The sequence below is a fragment of the Myxine glutinosa genome, chromosome 6, assembly GCF_964187855.1.
Source record: "Myxine glutinosa chromosome 6, kmMyxGlut1.1, whole genome shotgun sequence".
Lineage (NCBI taxonomy): Eukaryota > Metazoa > Chordata > Myxini > Myxiniformes > Myxinidae > Myxine > Myxine glutinosa.
In genome coordinates this window covers 83,839,117-83,854,474 of record NC_136266.1, presented here as the reverse complement: position 1 = coordinate 83,854,474, position 15,358 = coordinate 83,839,117, and the positions used below count along the sequence as shown (strand labels likewise).

At 43.9% G+C, this 15,358-nt stretch overlaps 1 protein-coding gene across 2 annotated transcripts in view; it reads right to left on the bottom strand.

Moving 5' to 3' along the window:
- LOC137430025 (poly(U)-binding-splicing factor PUF60) overlaps nt 1-15,358 on the bottom strand; it is a 93,695-nt gene that overhangs the window by 64,105 nt on the left and 14,232 nt on the right. The window contains exons 3-8 of one of the 2 annotated variants that reach the window (XM_068120484.2): nt 12,242-12,331; nt 11,939-12,100; nt 3,017-3,109; nt 1,822-2,074; nt 1,483-1,685; nt 801-1,062 (exon numbers count right to left, since the gene is read on the bottom strand). In XM_068120484.2, the coding sequence (XP_067976585.1) occupies nt 801-1,062; nt 1,483-1,685; nt 1,822-2,074; nt 3,017-3,109; nt 11,939-12,100; nt 12,242-12,331 (1,063 nt within the window). The remainder of the gene's footprint in view (nt 1-800; nt 1,063-1,482; nt 1,686-1,821; nt 2,075-3,016; nt 3,110-11,938; nt 12,101-12,241; nt 12,332-15,358) is intronic. The other variant, XM_068120486.2, reaches the window with a different exon arrangement.

Genomic DNA, 15,358 nt, shown 5'->3' with positions numbered 1-15,358 from the left:
TCTGTAATGAAAAATGAAGGTTAAGACCTGATGCAGTTCCCTCTGGTGGTGAGATAAGCAATGTGCTATAAGAGGGATGGCTTGAGCGCGGGGGAGCGGTCTGTCTTTGTGACGAATCCGAGCTGGTAGGTTTAAATGAAGCATCTTTATATGGCATGCTTTGCGTAGGGTTTTATATATGATTGCCTGCTAATATGTGATTATGTTTTGTCGATGATGTGGAAGATAGATTTCAATAAAACTAATTATCTCAAAGGAGTTTTGCAATTGAAATCATTACAACCTCCACATACCTTCGGTGGCAGAGGTAACAAACAATGTTGCTATATTTTGCCGACTTTACTTTAGCCTTCATTTTCATTCAATTCAAAATTTTCATCAGCAGAATGAAGAATACTATTCTTGCTCATGAAGCCGATCAGCATTGGCAGACAGGTAGAACAATGGTTGGAATCAATGGAACCTTGATCCAGGTATGCTAACTGCCATAGGAAATAAGGAGAAACTCACGTTTTAAGTGTTGCATCATCTGCAGCAGATCGTCACAGAATAAAAACATTTTGCAAAGCAAGCCCATCTTTTGAGTAGAACAGGGGACATCAGCAGGTTTCACATCCTGGAGTGTCTTATCCTCTTATAACAGCTAATGTGCAGCAGTCTCAAGATTAACAATTACAAAGTCTGATCTACCGATCATCTCAAAGAAAATCCCCTATTTGGTAAATTCAATAAGTCATGCACGACAATCACAATGATTGTTACAATAGTTGCTTATACTTACTCCCTCATATATCACTCACCCGTGACCAGCCCAGGTGCCTGGGCAGCTGTAACTGCCTGAGCAAGGCCCCCACCTAGGCCTTGCCCAAGGCTTTGTCCCAGTCCAGCCGAAACAATCCCAGGGGCCAGACCCTGTACAGAAGCTCCAACTAGGCCTGGCTGTGTCACAGACGTTGTTGCAATTGCTTGAGTGACCATAAGGCTCGGAGAAAGACCTGGCGAAAGTCCTACAGCTGTAGTTGCAGGCGGAACAATTGGCAGGGTAACACCTGCAACAGCCTCCTTAAAGGGGAGCAGAGAGAAAGGAGGGTGTACACCATATAGTAGTAAAGGCAATAGCAAGGAGGCAAAATGCACACAGGAGAGAAATTTAAGCAACACAACAAATGTCACTACCAATAAGTCAATAAAACCAATTTACAGTTGGGGTAAAGCTGTGCAGTTGTTTTTACTAATTTGAAGCTGTCCACAAGTGCTGAAGTCTTTGTTCAATTATAAAAGCAATTACAAACTTGTACAAAGAGTTAAATGGTGAGTTAATGCAAATAAAAGGCATCATGATCAGGAATAATCCATGATCGACTTCTAAACAATAAAATATGGGTGTTCAGCAGGCAAGCATAAAGCTTGCAGGGTACACGATGCACGATATTCTACGAGTGGTTTGTAGTTTACTTGTTGGTGCTCAAGTTATGCAGTTACTTGTGCAGTAATCTTGGCAGTTGCAGCAGCAGCAGCCACAGCAGAGGCAGCTGGTAGTGCTGTAGTAGTGGCAGCACTTGGAGTCATTGTGGCAAGAGCATTTGGTGGTGTCACTGCACGACCCACACGCAGGTACTGCCCACCCAAGTCAAACAGATTCATAGAGGTCACCGCATCCTGTGCAGACTGGTACCTCTCGTATTCTAAAGATAAACATAGCCGAAAGGTGGGAAGTGGGACAATGAACAATTATCATCATGGCTAAGATTCTCATCAAATATCACAGCTGATAACCTCCAATATCCTCCGCCCCTCCAACCACGTCCTTCACTTCCTTACCAAGGAAGCCGTATCCACGGTGCTTTCCAGTGACGGCATCTCGTGCAAGCTGGCACAAAGTGATCTTCCCGAAGGCCTCAAACACGCTTTTGATGTCGTCGTCTGCAAGGTCCGGGTGTACGGATGCCACATAGATACGGTTGTGCATCTTCGCCTCCTCCGCAAGCTGCTCAATGATCGGCTGCGCCTGTCCGATGTTGCTCGGCCTTCCCACCTGCCCGTTCACGCCAAGAGAGACGCTCGGTCTCTCGACCTGCCCATTCAAACCCAGAAACATTCAGCCTAAGCCTCCAGACGCACACTGCCTTCCCCAGTGTTGGCTAACGCAACAGGATTCGAATGCTGCCTTATTACGGGAGCGTAAATCTGTGTGCTACGCCTTCAACGTACACCTGTTTATATCTGAGAACCATTGGATAACACCAACTTTGGCCTTAAACCATCAATGCCACTGACACTCCCTTTTGGGTCCTGTCATTGTAGGTGTTAATCGCAAAACAGGTTTAGTTGGGTTTTTTTTTTCCCCCCCCCCCCACTTTCCATTGGTTTAAGTTACCACAAATACTTTTTTCCCACTGGAATCCTGGTGGTTTAGCTAGTGTGCAGTAGTACCGGTGACAGAAGGCGACAACAATGAGTTCCAGCACCTCTGGTTGTTCACCACGGTGGTAACTCGTCAATTCCAATACATATATGTAAAGTACCCTTTAACAAATCTACCGAATGCCATGCGAAAAATGGTCGGCTGTAGAAACTCATGGTCACGTCCAGGAATGATGGCTCGCAGGCTAAGCCAAAATCCAGCAGCTTGCTCAAGTTGATCGGATTTTACAACCCCGGGAATATTAATGCGTCACGTAAAGATTACCTGGAACTTACGGACTGCCAGGAGTGTGAAAACTATTCACGAATCAGTGCAACAGGACCCAAATCCAGAAGACATGTCCGTGGGCATGCGACCGACCCCTTTGTCTTTCAAATGGCCACAATGGTGGAAAGCTCAACACAGCATCGGTTACGTCCTGCGAGCGTGCACGTAGGCATCACAGAGATACCTGCATCGTAACGCAGCACTGATAATTCTTATCAACGTGAGCAATGGAGGGTACGCAGGTGAGTGAGAAGCAGGCACACGTACACAAACAATGAGTAGGATGAATAGAGAGGCTGAGGGGGGTTGTGCTGGGACACTTACCTTAATGCTGCGGCCTCCCAACGTGACGCCATTCATTTGATCCATAGCTAGTTGAGCTGCCTCTGGCAGTTCATACTCAACAAAAGCAAAGCCCTGATGAGCAAGGACAAAAAAAATAATCGAAAAATTAACGATAATAACAAGCACACCATGAGAATTACTTTGCAATATATGTCCTCTCTTTGTCCCAATAAATGTTCCACTCAAACTTGTTCTGCAACTTATCAAAGTAACAGCGTGCACAAAGCTTCAGTTGAATATGTTAGACTCTAACAGTTAGAGTAGGGGTTCCCAACCTGGGGTGTGAGATGGAATATCTGGGGGTGCGACAAAGAGTGGCTTGTGTCCTTGTCGTCGTGTGTCACGAGTCATCACTCGGTCATCTGCCAGTGTGCCTTTTGAACATAACATAAAACTTTTAAGTCTGTCTCTGTCTCTGTCTCTCTTCCCCTCCCATCTTTTACACTACAAGAAAAAAAAGAAAAGAAAAGAAGGATGGGAGATCAACCAAGAATGTTGTCATTAAATGCGTGCTTCGTTGAACAGTGACTCATGAGGTAAATGCTCAAATTTTCTTCAAATTAAAGTTTGACCACTCAATAATATTAAAATTGTGTGTATTTTTTTTGCATAACGGGAAATAATGGCTTGCAAAAACCCCAGTGCACTCTTTGTAGCGTTGTGTTTTGCAACTCAAATCTGAAACCATCCAAGCTTCAAGAGCACTTCAAGAACAAGCATGGCGGAGGTGATGTTGAAGGAGATGATGTTGGGTCGTTGAAAATCAAAAGAGCTCGTTTTGATTCTGTAGGAACTCTTCCAAAGTTGGGTTTCGTTTCTGTTGAAAAACCACTACTTCTTGCTTCATACCAAGTGGCATATGCAGTGGCCAAATGCAAGAAGCCCCATACAATTGCAGAAGATCTCATCAAGCCATGTGCACTGGAAATGGCAACAACTATCCTGGGCAAAGAAGCAAGAAAAAAATTTGAACAGGTGCCCCTATCAAATAATGTCATTCACAACCAAATCAGTGATTTGAGTGAAGATATTTTGGACCAAGTCATCTCAGATATCAGGGCTAGTCCTCTTAAAATCCCTATTCATTTGAATGAGTCAACTGATGTCTCCAGTTGTTGTCAACTCATCACATTAGTGAGGTATGTCAATGATGGTGCTGTGAAGGAAGATTTCCTGTTTTGTGAAGATTTGAAAACAAGCACAACTGCAAAGGATGTGATGCAGCTGGTGAAAGACTTATTTGCCAAACATGATTTCGATATCAAAGTCATTGGTTCTGTGTGCACTGACAGGGCACCTGCAATGCTTGGAAATAAATCTGGCTTTTCTGCATTGATGAAAAAGGAGATTCCAGACTTGCAAGTTACCCATTGTTTTCTTCATCGGCATGCTTTGGCATCAAAAACATTGCCTCCAAATTTGAAGAAAGTCCTTGATACTTGTGTGAAGATCATCAACTGGATCAGGGGGCGAGCTTTGAACCATCGCATCTTCAGATCATTTTGTAAAGATCTGGGAAGTGAGCATTCAGTTTTGCTTTTCCACACAGAAGTCCGTTGGTTGTCACGAGGACAAGCTTTAACCCGCTTCTTTGAACTGAGGGAAGAAATCAAAGTTTTTCTGGAAGAGCGTGAATGTGATCTGGTTGGGGCATTGGAATCACAGCAATTCGCCCAAATGCTGGCTTACTTAGCTGACATTTTCATTCGTATGAATGACCTGAGTGTTTCTCTTCAAGGAAAAGGGATAAACATATTGAAGGCTTGTGAAAAGTTGAATGCCTTCAAAGAAAAGTTATGTCTTTGGCGTCAAAGGGTGGAAAGAGGCAATCTCTCAAATTTTCCTTCACTTGGAGATGGTTGATGCTGGATCCATAACTCCTACTGTGCGTGAAGAAATTGCGGCTCATTTGGAAATGCTGTCAGCATCGTTTGATGAATATTTTGCTGCTGGAGACCTGAAGATTTCAGAAGAATGGATCATGAATCCATATTCCTATAATATGGAGAAAATGTCAAATGCTGAAGAACTGAAGGAAGGTCTTATTGATTTGCGGACAAATCGAGCTCTTGAATTGGAATTTGAAAGCAAGACTTTGGAGGAGTTTTGGTGTGCAGCACTGGATATGTTCCCAAGACTTGGTGGAAAAGCACTCCGTGTCCTTATTCCATTTGCAACGACATACTTGTATGAATCTGGATTCAGTTGTCTTTTGTCAATCAAGACAAAATCTAGGAATCGCCTGAATCCACAGGCAGACCTGTGGCACTATGGTGGGTGGTTCAATTTGTGGTTCTATTTGTGGTTCAAAAATATAGAAGTCATTGAATTTTATGTTCACAATTGGGATTGATTTTACTGTTTCATTTTTTTTCTGAATAAATTATAATCGAATTGCTCAATTTATATTTGCATTTCATGCACAGAGTTAAAATCTTATTTTTTAGTTTAATTTGTTCACCCACAGTATTGTATGTGGTTCAAAAATTTGACTTCTTCATCTTCAAATGTGATATCACTTTTGTAGGGGGTGCGAACATTAATCAAATATTTCCTGGGGGTGTGGGGCACAGAAAAGGTTGGGAACCACTGAGTTAGAGGGTATGGGGGAAAATTCTGGAAAACAGACGTGGGACTGACAGCCGGATGGACAGACAGACAGACAGCAAACTTAGTGCATTCAGAAAGTATTCAAACCCTTTCACTTTTTTACATTTTGTTATGTTGCAGCCTTATGCTGAAATCGTTTAAATTCATTTTTCCCCTCATCAGTCTACACTCAATACCTCATAATGACAGAGAAAACAGGATTTTAGAAAGTTTTGCAAATTTATTAAAACGAAAAAACTGAAATATCACATTGACATAGGTATTCATACCCCTTGCTATAAATAATAAAAAAGACCCCACCTTTCGAGGCCATTTTTCCCCGCAAGCGGGGGTTGGCCTTTTTCGGGCACTGTGGTTGTTGTTGTTTTTCGGTCCCCTTTGTGAAGCAATGTTTTACGGCCGGATGCCCTTCCTGCCGCCAACCCTGTTTGTCGCCTTTTACGACAAGCAGGGAATTACCAGTGAACTGGTACTCAATGAACCAGTGAACCTTGCTATGACACTTGAAATTTAGCTCATGTGACTCCCATTTCTCTTGATAATTTTGAGATGTTTCTACACCTTGATTGGAGTCCACCTGTGGTAAATTCAATTGAATGGACGTGATTTGGAAAGGCACACACCTGTCAACATAAGGTCCCACAGCTGACAATGCGTATTTGAGCAAAAACCAAGCCATTAGGTCGAAGGAACAGCCTGCAGAGCTCAGAGACAGGATTGTGTCGAGGTACAGATCTGGGGAAGCCGACAAAAAAAATTCTGCTGCATTGAAGGTTCCCAAGAGCACAGTGGCCTCCATAATTCTTAAATGGAAGAAGTTTGGAACAACCAGGACTCTTCCTAGAGCTGGCCACCCAGCCAAACTGAGCGATCGGGGGAGAAGGGCCTTGCTAAGAGAGGTGACCAAGAACTCGATGGTCACTCTGGCTGAGCTCCAGAGATCCTGTGTGGAGATGGGAGAAACTTCCAGAAGGACAACCATCACTGCAACACTCCACCGATATGGGCTTTATGGCAGAGTGGCCAGACAGAAGCCAAACAGTAAAATCTTGGTTTCATCCGAGCACATAATCTTGTTTCTCACAGTCTGAGAATCCTTCAGCTGCTTTTTTGCAAACTCCAAGCGGGCTTTCATGTATCTTTCACTGAGGAGAGGCTTCTGTCTTGTAACATCTTACCTACCGACTTTAGCCATGCAGGCTTTGTCTTCTACCGACTCCTCTCTGGCCTTGCACACCCCCCCCCCCCCTGCTCTGTCTGTTGACTTGTTCCCCAAATATTCCTTCAGGTCTCAGATGATCTGTCAACAACCCTCTTCTGGTGAAATTACCAAAATCAGAATCTCGGCTCTCATTCCTCTTTCTTCCTGCCTCTGGAACAAACTCACACTCTCTTCAATCCCACTCATCCCTCCAGGTCTTCAAAATTGCTGTTCACCAACATCTCTTATATTCCCTCGTACAAAACCTTGATCATTTCTACCCCCGTTAAAATACCCCAACTCCACCTCCACCTCTTTCAATCTCCAACTTCATTCCTGAAATTCCGAGTGGTGTTCATTTGCTTTATACCATGTAATCCTCCACCCACACTCCCCCTCAGCCATAAGCCCTCAGCCCTCTCCCTTCCACAGATCTACCGATGTCCCTGTTCTCAACTGTTGTTGTGCTTTGATGCTATATTTTATAATAAGTCCCTCCCCGCCTCTCGGGTATATATAATCAAGCACACAGCCATGCAATCTCCATAGACAAACATTGGCAGTGGAATGGGCCATACTGAAGAGCTCGGTGACTTTCAATGTGGCATTGTCATAGGATGCCACCTTTACAACAAGTCAGTTCATCAATTTTCTGCCCTGCAAGAGCTGCCCCAGTCAACTGTAAGTGCTGCTATTGTGAAGTGGAAACGTCTAGGAGCAACAACAGCTCAGCCAAGAAGTGGTAGGCCACACAAGCTCACAGAACGGGACCGCAAAGTGCTGAAGCGCGTAAAAATCGTCTGTCCTCGGTTGTAACACTCACTACCGAGTTCCAAACTGCCTCTGGAAGCAACGTCAGCACAACAAAGGTTCATCGGGAGCTTCATGAAATGGGTTTCCATGGCCGAGCAGCCGCACACAAGCCTGGGTTTGGCGGATGCCAGGAGAACGCAACCTGCCCAAATGCATAGTGCCAACTGTAAAGTTTGTTGGAGGAAAAATGGTCTGGGGCTGTTTTTCATGGTTCGGGCTCGGCCACTTGGTTCCAGTGAAGGGAAATATTAACACTGCAGAATACAATGGCATTCTAGATGATTGTGTGCTTCCAACTTTGTGGCAACAGTTTGGGGAAGGCCCTTTCCTGTTTCAGCATGACGATGTCCCCGTGCACAAAGCAAAGTCCATACAGAAATGGTTTCTCGACATCGGTGTGGAAGAACCTGACTGGCCTGCACAGAGCCCTGATCTCAACCCCTTCGAACACCTTTGGGATGAATTGGAACGCCGACAGCGAGCCAGGCCCAACATCAGTGCCTGACCTCACTAATGTCCTTGTGGCTGAATGGAAGCAAATGCCTGCAGCAATGTTCCAACATCTAGTGGAAAGCCTTCCCAGAAGAGTGGAAGCTGTTATAGCAGCAAAAGGGGAACGAACTAGGGCTGTCAACCGAGCCGAGACCGGGACGAAATCCCGGCGGTTTCGGCTTTCGAGACGGTCTCGGGACGGTCCCGAGATAAATTGATTGACGCAATTTCTCGGTAAAAAAATCCCGGTTAAAATTCCAACTTCTTGCAGATATTTTCCATAATAGAGGCATTTATTGAGCCTTGCTTTCATTACTCTGCTTCTGCACAAGCATCATTTTTCGCAAGTGCAGCTGACCTGACACAAACGATGATAGATAAAGTAAACTCACTGTTCCAGGATTTTCCCCTTGTCAACAAACAATGCACTGCAAACGAATCCGAATTCCGAATCCGGATCTTCACCAACATCTAATCATGTCGTCCTTGTCACACACGCTGCATCTCCACAAAATTTCGTCCGAATCCGTCCACAACTTTTTGAGATATTGTGTTGACAAACAAACGGACAAACAGACAGGAGTGAAAACATAACCTCCATCCACCTTTGGTGGCGGAAGTAACGACATCAGGATGAAGGTCACAATGAAAATCCACCGCATCGCGGCGTCATTTAAACCGTTGAATCCTTCCGCTGTATCACTCCGCCTCGCTCCGCTTTACGCTGCGGTCACGTGTCCGTCCTTGGAGACGAGTTACGGAATGTGGTTGCTATGGTCTTTTGCACATTAATATCGAGGGACTCGCTCGAGGCTCCGTGAATGGAGGGACGATGTTTATTTAGATTAAAAACACGTTTATAACGGATTATTCTACACACAATGTATTAATACAAGTACAATACATTATGTAGTTTTATGAAATGAGTTTTTGATGAACGACGTTTATGTTTTAATTGCAACGCTAAATCTATAAATTGTAAGAATCCCTCGGGGTTTGGTTTGACGGTTTGAATGTGAAAGTATTTTGGTTATCTTATCTCCACTTTAGGCCTGATAAGTCGATTACGTTTACTTTAGTCACAGAGTCAAAATAAGGAGGGGGGGGGGGGGGTGATCACTACACCGCCCGCTTTATAATTTACTAGCAGAAGTACCCGGCATTGCCGGGCGGGGGAGGGGAGGGGAACGGGGGGGAGCGAGCCCCTTGGCGATCACAACTCACAAAATGATAATGAAACTCCAACCGGGACTCGTATATGCCTGGGCAGAAACATTTTCTCCCTCTCTCTGACATTCCGAGCAATAAATTACATGACAATACAAACTGTAATGAGATAACCCGGTCCCATCGGTGGCCGATCATCTGCATGTAGGCGGTGTATTTTATTTCATCCCGGTAAATGGAAGCTAAGTCGGAATTTAAGTACTCAACATCAGAAATGAATTTTTTTCATTGTTGTTTATATATTGTAATGAAATTCCATTATTTTTGAAGCCTTATTATTTATTTATTTATTTATTTTTTTTATTTTTTTACTTTGCCGGGAACCGAGCCGATCCGAGATCCCGTTATGAAAATTGAAAATTTATCGAGACGGTTCCGAGACGGGATTTTGAATCTAGCTAACAGCACTAGAACGAACTCCATATTGATGCCCATGATTTTGGAATGAGATGTTCAAACAGCACATATGGGTGTGATGTTCAGGTCTCCACATACTTTTGGCCATGTAGTGTAAGTCAATCAGTGAGTGAGTGAGTAAGTGAGTGAGTGAATAGGTCTGTAAACACTTTAGTCATCATCGCTTGAACCAAACAATTTTGATGAAACTTGGCAACGAGCTGCATTATCTGATGCCTAATGAAGGAGGTCTACCGGGGGGGGGGGGGGCTTGACCCCCTAAATGAGGTATTTGCACTCTTCTCCGAAAACTACACATACAATTTTGATTCATATCTGATGCCTAACAAAGGTGTATTGCCCGCATCAAAATCTACTCTCATAATGGGGGTCTCGGGGAAGGGGGGGTGGTGGTGTCGGGGGAGGGAGGTTTGGCCACACAAAATAGGTATTTGCTCTGTTCTCCGAAACTACACACAATTTCAATGAAACTTAATCACAACCTTAATTGCACATGATGTACCAAAGTATGTTCACTGCATTAAAAATACGAGGGCATGCCCGTACTATATCTATATCTAAAATTATATCCCCCCCCTCTATTTACATGAAATGGTTTGGTCCAAAGCGAACGGCTTGCGAGTACGGTGACAATCCCCCCCCTCTATTTACATGAAATGGTTTGGTCCATTCGCAAAGCCAAAGCGAACGGCAGTTACGAATCGCAGTTACGATGAATCGCAAAGTAGTTTTAATTAGTTTTAAAACATCGTTTAACGCCAACATAGCGGCAACATAGTTTGCCAACGTGAAATAAATGAATACGCTCTCAAATGTGCCGTCCGAGGCAGAGTGTGTTCGCCACGTTCGGCACACGCGATAGCTCGCTGCTCTCTGATTGGTTGAATCGTTTTTTGGACATAGCTCGGTAAGTACTTGTCCGATTAATATGAAACCTTGAAAAGGCACATCCTCGGGTCCCCAGCAATATACCTGGCAAGTTTAAAGTATATCGGACCCGTGGTTGTCGAGAAACAGCGGTCACAGACAAACAAACAAACAAACAAACAAACACACATACAGAGATTACTGGAATTATAGATAGATCAGTGTCAGAGGGGATCTGTGGGTGGTTTGAATGACTGTTGCTCCTGATCCAGGTGAGCTTCAGGACTTACGATTCTATTTTTATTTTTGCAACCTTGGGATATCCCTAAGCATGCCACATTGTCTCAGCACCACTCCTCCCCTCATTCTTCCCATTAAATTACATCGTTCTGACTGATATAATTGGTCTGATGTTGGTGCAAAGCAAGCATGATGTGCCGAATGGCCTCCTCCTGCATCCAATTTCCTCGCAAGCCCCCCCCCCCCCCCCCACCACCCCAGTTAAACCTCCAAAATCCAAGCTGAATGCACACAAACTCTTATTGCTCACTCCGTTAATGGAACCACGTTCGAGAGGTGGTTCTGTTTCGCTATTCCCTCCAAGACTTCAAGCAAGCAGTGCACTGCCATGTCTTCAGAGCCCCAATTCTGACCATCTATATTAACCCCACGAACAGTTCTACATTGCTATTCCATGAGCCTCACTCCTGCATTTAAAAAAATAAAAAATAAAAAGCACAAAATGAGAATTGCTTTGCAATACATGTCCCCTACTAGTCCCAATGAATGTTCTTGTTCCAAGCACTCAGCAATTGTGAGCCATATACAGTATGACAAAACTTGGTACATGGCTTTATCATAATAAAGCTGCGTACCGAGTTTCAGTTGAATAAGTTAAAGTGTATGGGGAAAAAACAGTCTGGAAAACCACAGGTGGGATGGACAGATGGACAGACTGAGAGCAAACCTACAGTGAAACCCAGTGGCAGGGGACCAATAACAAAAACCCAATGGAAGTTACTCAAAGTAACCATGGCCACAACTGCTTCACCATATAAACCAGATGTCGTTTTGTGTGGTGAAACTGTTGTAGTTATGGCGATTTGAGTAACTTACATCTGATTTTGCAAAATTGGGTCCATTGGGCTTTAAAGCAGATTGAAAGTGCTTTGAATGCGTAAAAGAAGAGTGTGAAAGATTCACTTAAGGCAAAAATATAAAGCATTATACAAATACATCTCATGGTCTCTTGAAAAATAAGATCATGCTCAAACCTTGTGCTTCATGGTGACGGGATCATAGGACATGTCGATGCTTTTGATGGGACCAAAGGGAATGAAAGCCTGACGGATGGTCTCCTCACCCAGCTCATAATAAATGGAGCCCACATATACTCGGCACATGATGGCCAATGCTCGTTGGCGCTGAGCGGCGAGCTGATAGTGGAACAGGCACAAAGGCAGGAAGGGCATTATGAGATTATGGAGAAGTGCAAATCAAGACGATATTTAATGACAATATATGTTGTGGTTAAAGGCACGACTACGTGGAAGAGAAACAGGAGTGCCTCGCAATACCTGAAGGTTAGACAGCTGTTGCTGCTGATGGGCAATCGTTTGCTTCACGAGGACACTCTTGATGCTCTGCTCCATCGCATATTTCTTTGCCTGTAATGGATTGTCACACTGGGATGTTCACCTCAAACAATGGTTGTCAGTGCAAAATGGGGAAGGATTTTGTTTTTATGGACACAACTTCCTCCTGCCTTGTATTCCTAGGATATGTTGCACAGCATCCTATAAACGCCAGCATTGTCAACAATCAGAATTTCAATTGCAGTCAAACCTGCCTTTGCAGACACCTCTGCATAACAGTCACCTGCTCCTCGGGGCCACTTGAAACATGCAAGTGAATAAATCTGCCTCTATTTCCACATTGCAATACAACTTTCACACTTACTAGAAATATGTGGGGGGAAGAAAAAAGAAATAAATAAACAAACAACAAACAAACATCTAACAAAAGCATCCTCACCAACACTTGCAAAACATCCCCCCCACCCCCCCCCCCCCTCCCCCACCCAAACTTGTTCCCTCCAGAGATCCATTAGTTTGGGAAGTCCCTTGCTTCTCTGTTGTTCTACCAGTCAAATACAGTGCATTCAGAAAGTATTCAGACCTCTTCACTTTTTTCACATTTTGTTATGTTGCAGCCTTGTGCGGAAATAGTTTAAATTCATTTTTTCCCTCATCAATCTCCACTCAATACCCCATAATGACAAAGAGAAAACAGGATTTTAGAAAGTTTTGCAAATTTATTAAAAAGAATAAAACTGAAATATCACATTGACATAAGTATTCATTCCCTTTGCTGTGACACTTGAAATTTAGCTCAGGTGCCTCCCATTTCTCTTGATCATCTTTGAGATGTTTCTACACCTTGATTGGAGTCCACCTGTGGTAAATTCAATTGATTGGACATGATTTGGAAAGGCACACACCTGTCTATATAAGGTCTCACAGCTGATAATGCATATCAGAGCAAAAACCAAGCCATGAGGTCGAAGGAACTGCCTGCAGAGCTCAGAGCCAGGATTGTGCCGAGGAACAGATCTGGGGAAACCTACAAAAAAATTTCTGCTGCATTGAAGGTTCCCAAGAGCACAGTGGCCTCCATAATTCTTATATGGAAGAAGTTTGGAACAACCAGGACTCTTCCCAGAGCTGACCGTCCGGCCAAACTGAGCAATCGGGGGAGAAGGGCCTTGTTAAGAGAGGTGACCAAGAATTATGGAGGCCACTGTGCTCTTGGGAACCTTCAATGCAGCAGAGATTTTTCTTTGTAGACTTCCCCAGATCTGTGCGTCGACACAATCCTGTCTCTAAGCTCTGCAGGCAGTTCCTTCGACCTCATGGCTTGGTTTTTGCTCTGATATGCATTGTCAGCTGTGAGACCTTATATAGACAGGTGTGTGCCTTTCCAAATCATGTCCAATCAATTGAATTTACCACAGGTGGACTCCAATCAAGGTGTAGAAACATCTCAAAGATGATCAAGAGAAATGGGAGGCACCTGAGCTAAATCTCAAGTGTCACAGCAAAGGGTATGAATACTTATGTCAATGTGATATTTCAGTTTTTTTCTTTTTAATAAATTTGCAAAACTTTCTAAAATCCTGTTTTCTCTGTCATTATGGGGTATTGAGTGTAGATTAATGAGGGAAAAAAGGAATTTAAACGACGTCAGCATAAGGCTGCAACATAACAAAATGTGAAAAAAGTGAAGAGGTCTTTTTTTTTTTGTATACAAGATCGAGGCTCGTGAAAGAGCGAACATTAATAACACAGAAAGACAAACCGACACAAAAACATATAACATCGGGAGCGGTAGACAAGATGGGGAGAGAGGGGGAAGGACACAAACACAACATTTGAGAGCAGGGACCGAGAGACATGGAGACATCGAGAGATCTGAGAGAGGGAGAGGGCTTTGGGGGGCGGGGGCATTGGAAGGGGGGGGGGAGGTGGGGGAGGTATAAAACATATGGACACGGCCAGGACTTCCAGGAAAGAAGTTGGAATTTCAAACAAGGTGGATCTGGGGTGAATTAGCGGGGGTAGAAAAGATCAAGGTTTTGGATGGGGGAAGATAAGAGATGGTGGTGAACAGCTGTTATAAAGACCTGGAGGGAGGAGTGGGATTGAAGGGAGTGAGGGAGTTTGTTCCAGAGGTGGGAGAAAAGAGGAATGAAAGAGTGAAGGTGAGCAGAGAGCCGAGATTTCGGCAGTTTAACCATCAGAGGGTTGCTGGCAGGTCTTGTGCGACCTGTAGGAATATTTGGGGGACAGAGCACAGAGAGAGCTGGGGGTGCAAGGCCAGAGAGGAGTCGGTAGAAGACAGAAAGACCACCTACCTGCCTGCGGTGAGTGAGTGAAAGGCCCTCAGAGAAAGCTTCATCGCGGGAGATTCCAATAATTCTGAAAGCTTTGGTTCCAACAGCGTGAAGCCGAGCTAGGTATGAGGCAGGAACACCGGCCCATAGGGGAGAACAGTATTCCATTGAGCTGCGGATGAGGTCTGAAGTTATTCTAGTCTGAATACTTTCTGAATGCACTGTACGTAAATTAACTCCTCGCAATGTTGATTCGGTTGACGTCGTTTTGCCGATACATTGGCGAACATATATCATTTTAGCGTCACTTGCCAGTGGGCCACGGTGAACTTCAGACTTGGGCATTTAATATGGAATATTTTTTTTGTGGGGGTGAACTTACTTTTCAAGATGTCTTAGAACCAAAAGTTCATTGGAATTATGTTGAAATTATTCTAGATTTTGTTGATGTGACCTTTAAAAGAAACAAAAACCCCATTTGACATTTCGAAACAAATAAATTGATCCTTGAAAGTGATGTAAACCGATATCGAACTCAATTCATGGACAGTACTGTGTTAAACTTCTGTACGTTTTCCAGAAGTATCTCTATTTTGCACATTAGCCAAAAAATTTTTTAACAAAAGTTAAATTACGACTGGGATTACAGACAGTAAAATTACAGTTCAGTACTTCGTGTAACCCCCACGAGCATTCAGGAGAGCACGTACACGTTGAGGCATGCTGTTCACGAGATTGCCAAGGTTTGGACAGGAATCGCTTGCCATGCAGTGACAATAGTCTGCTGCAATTCATGCACAGA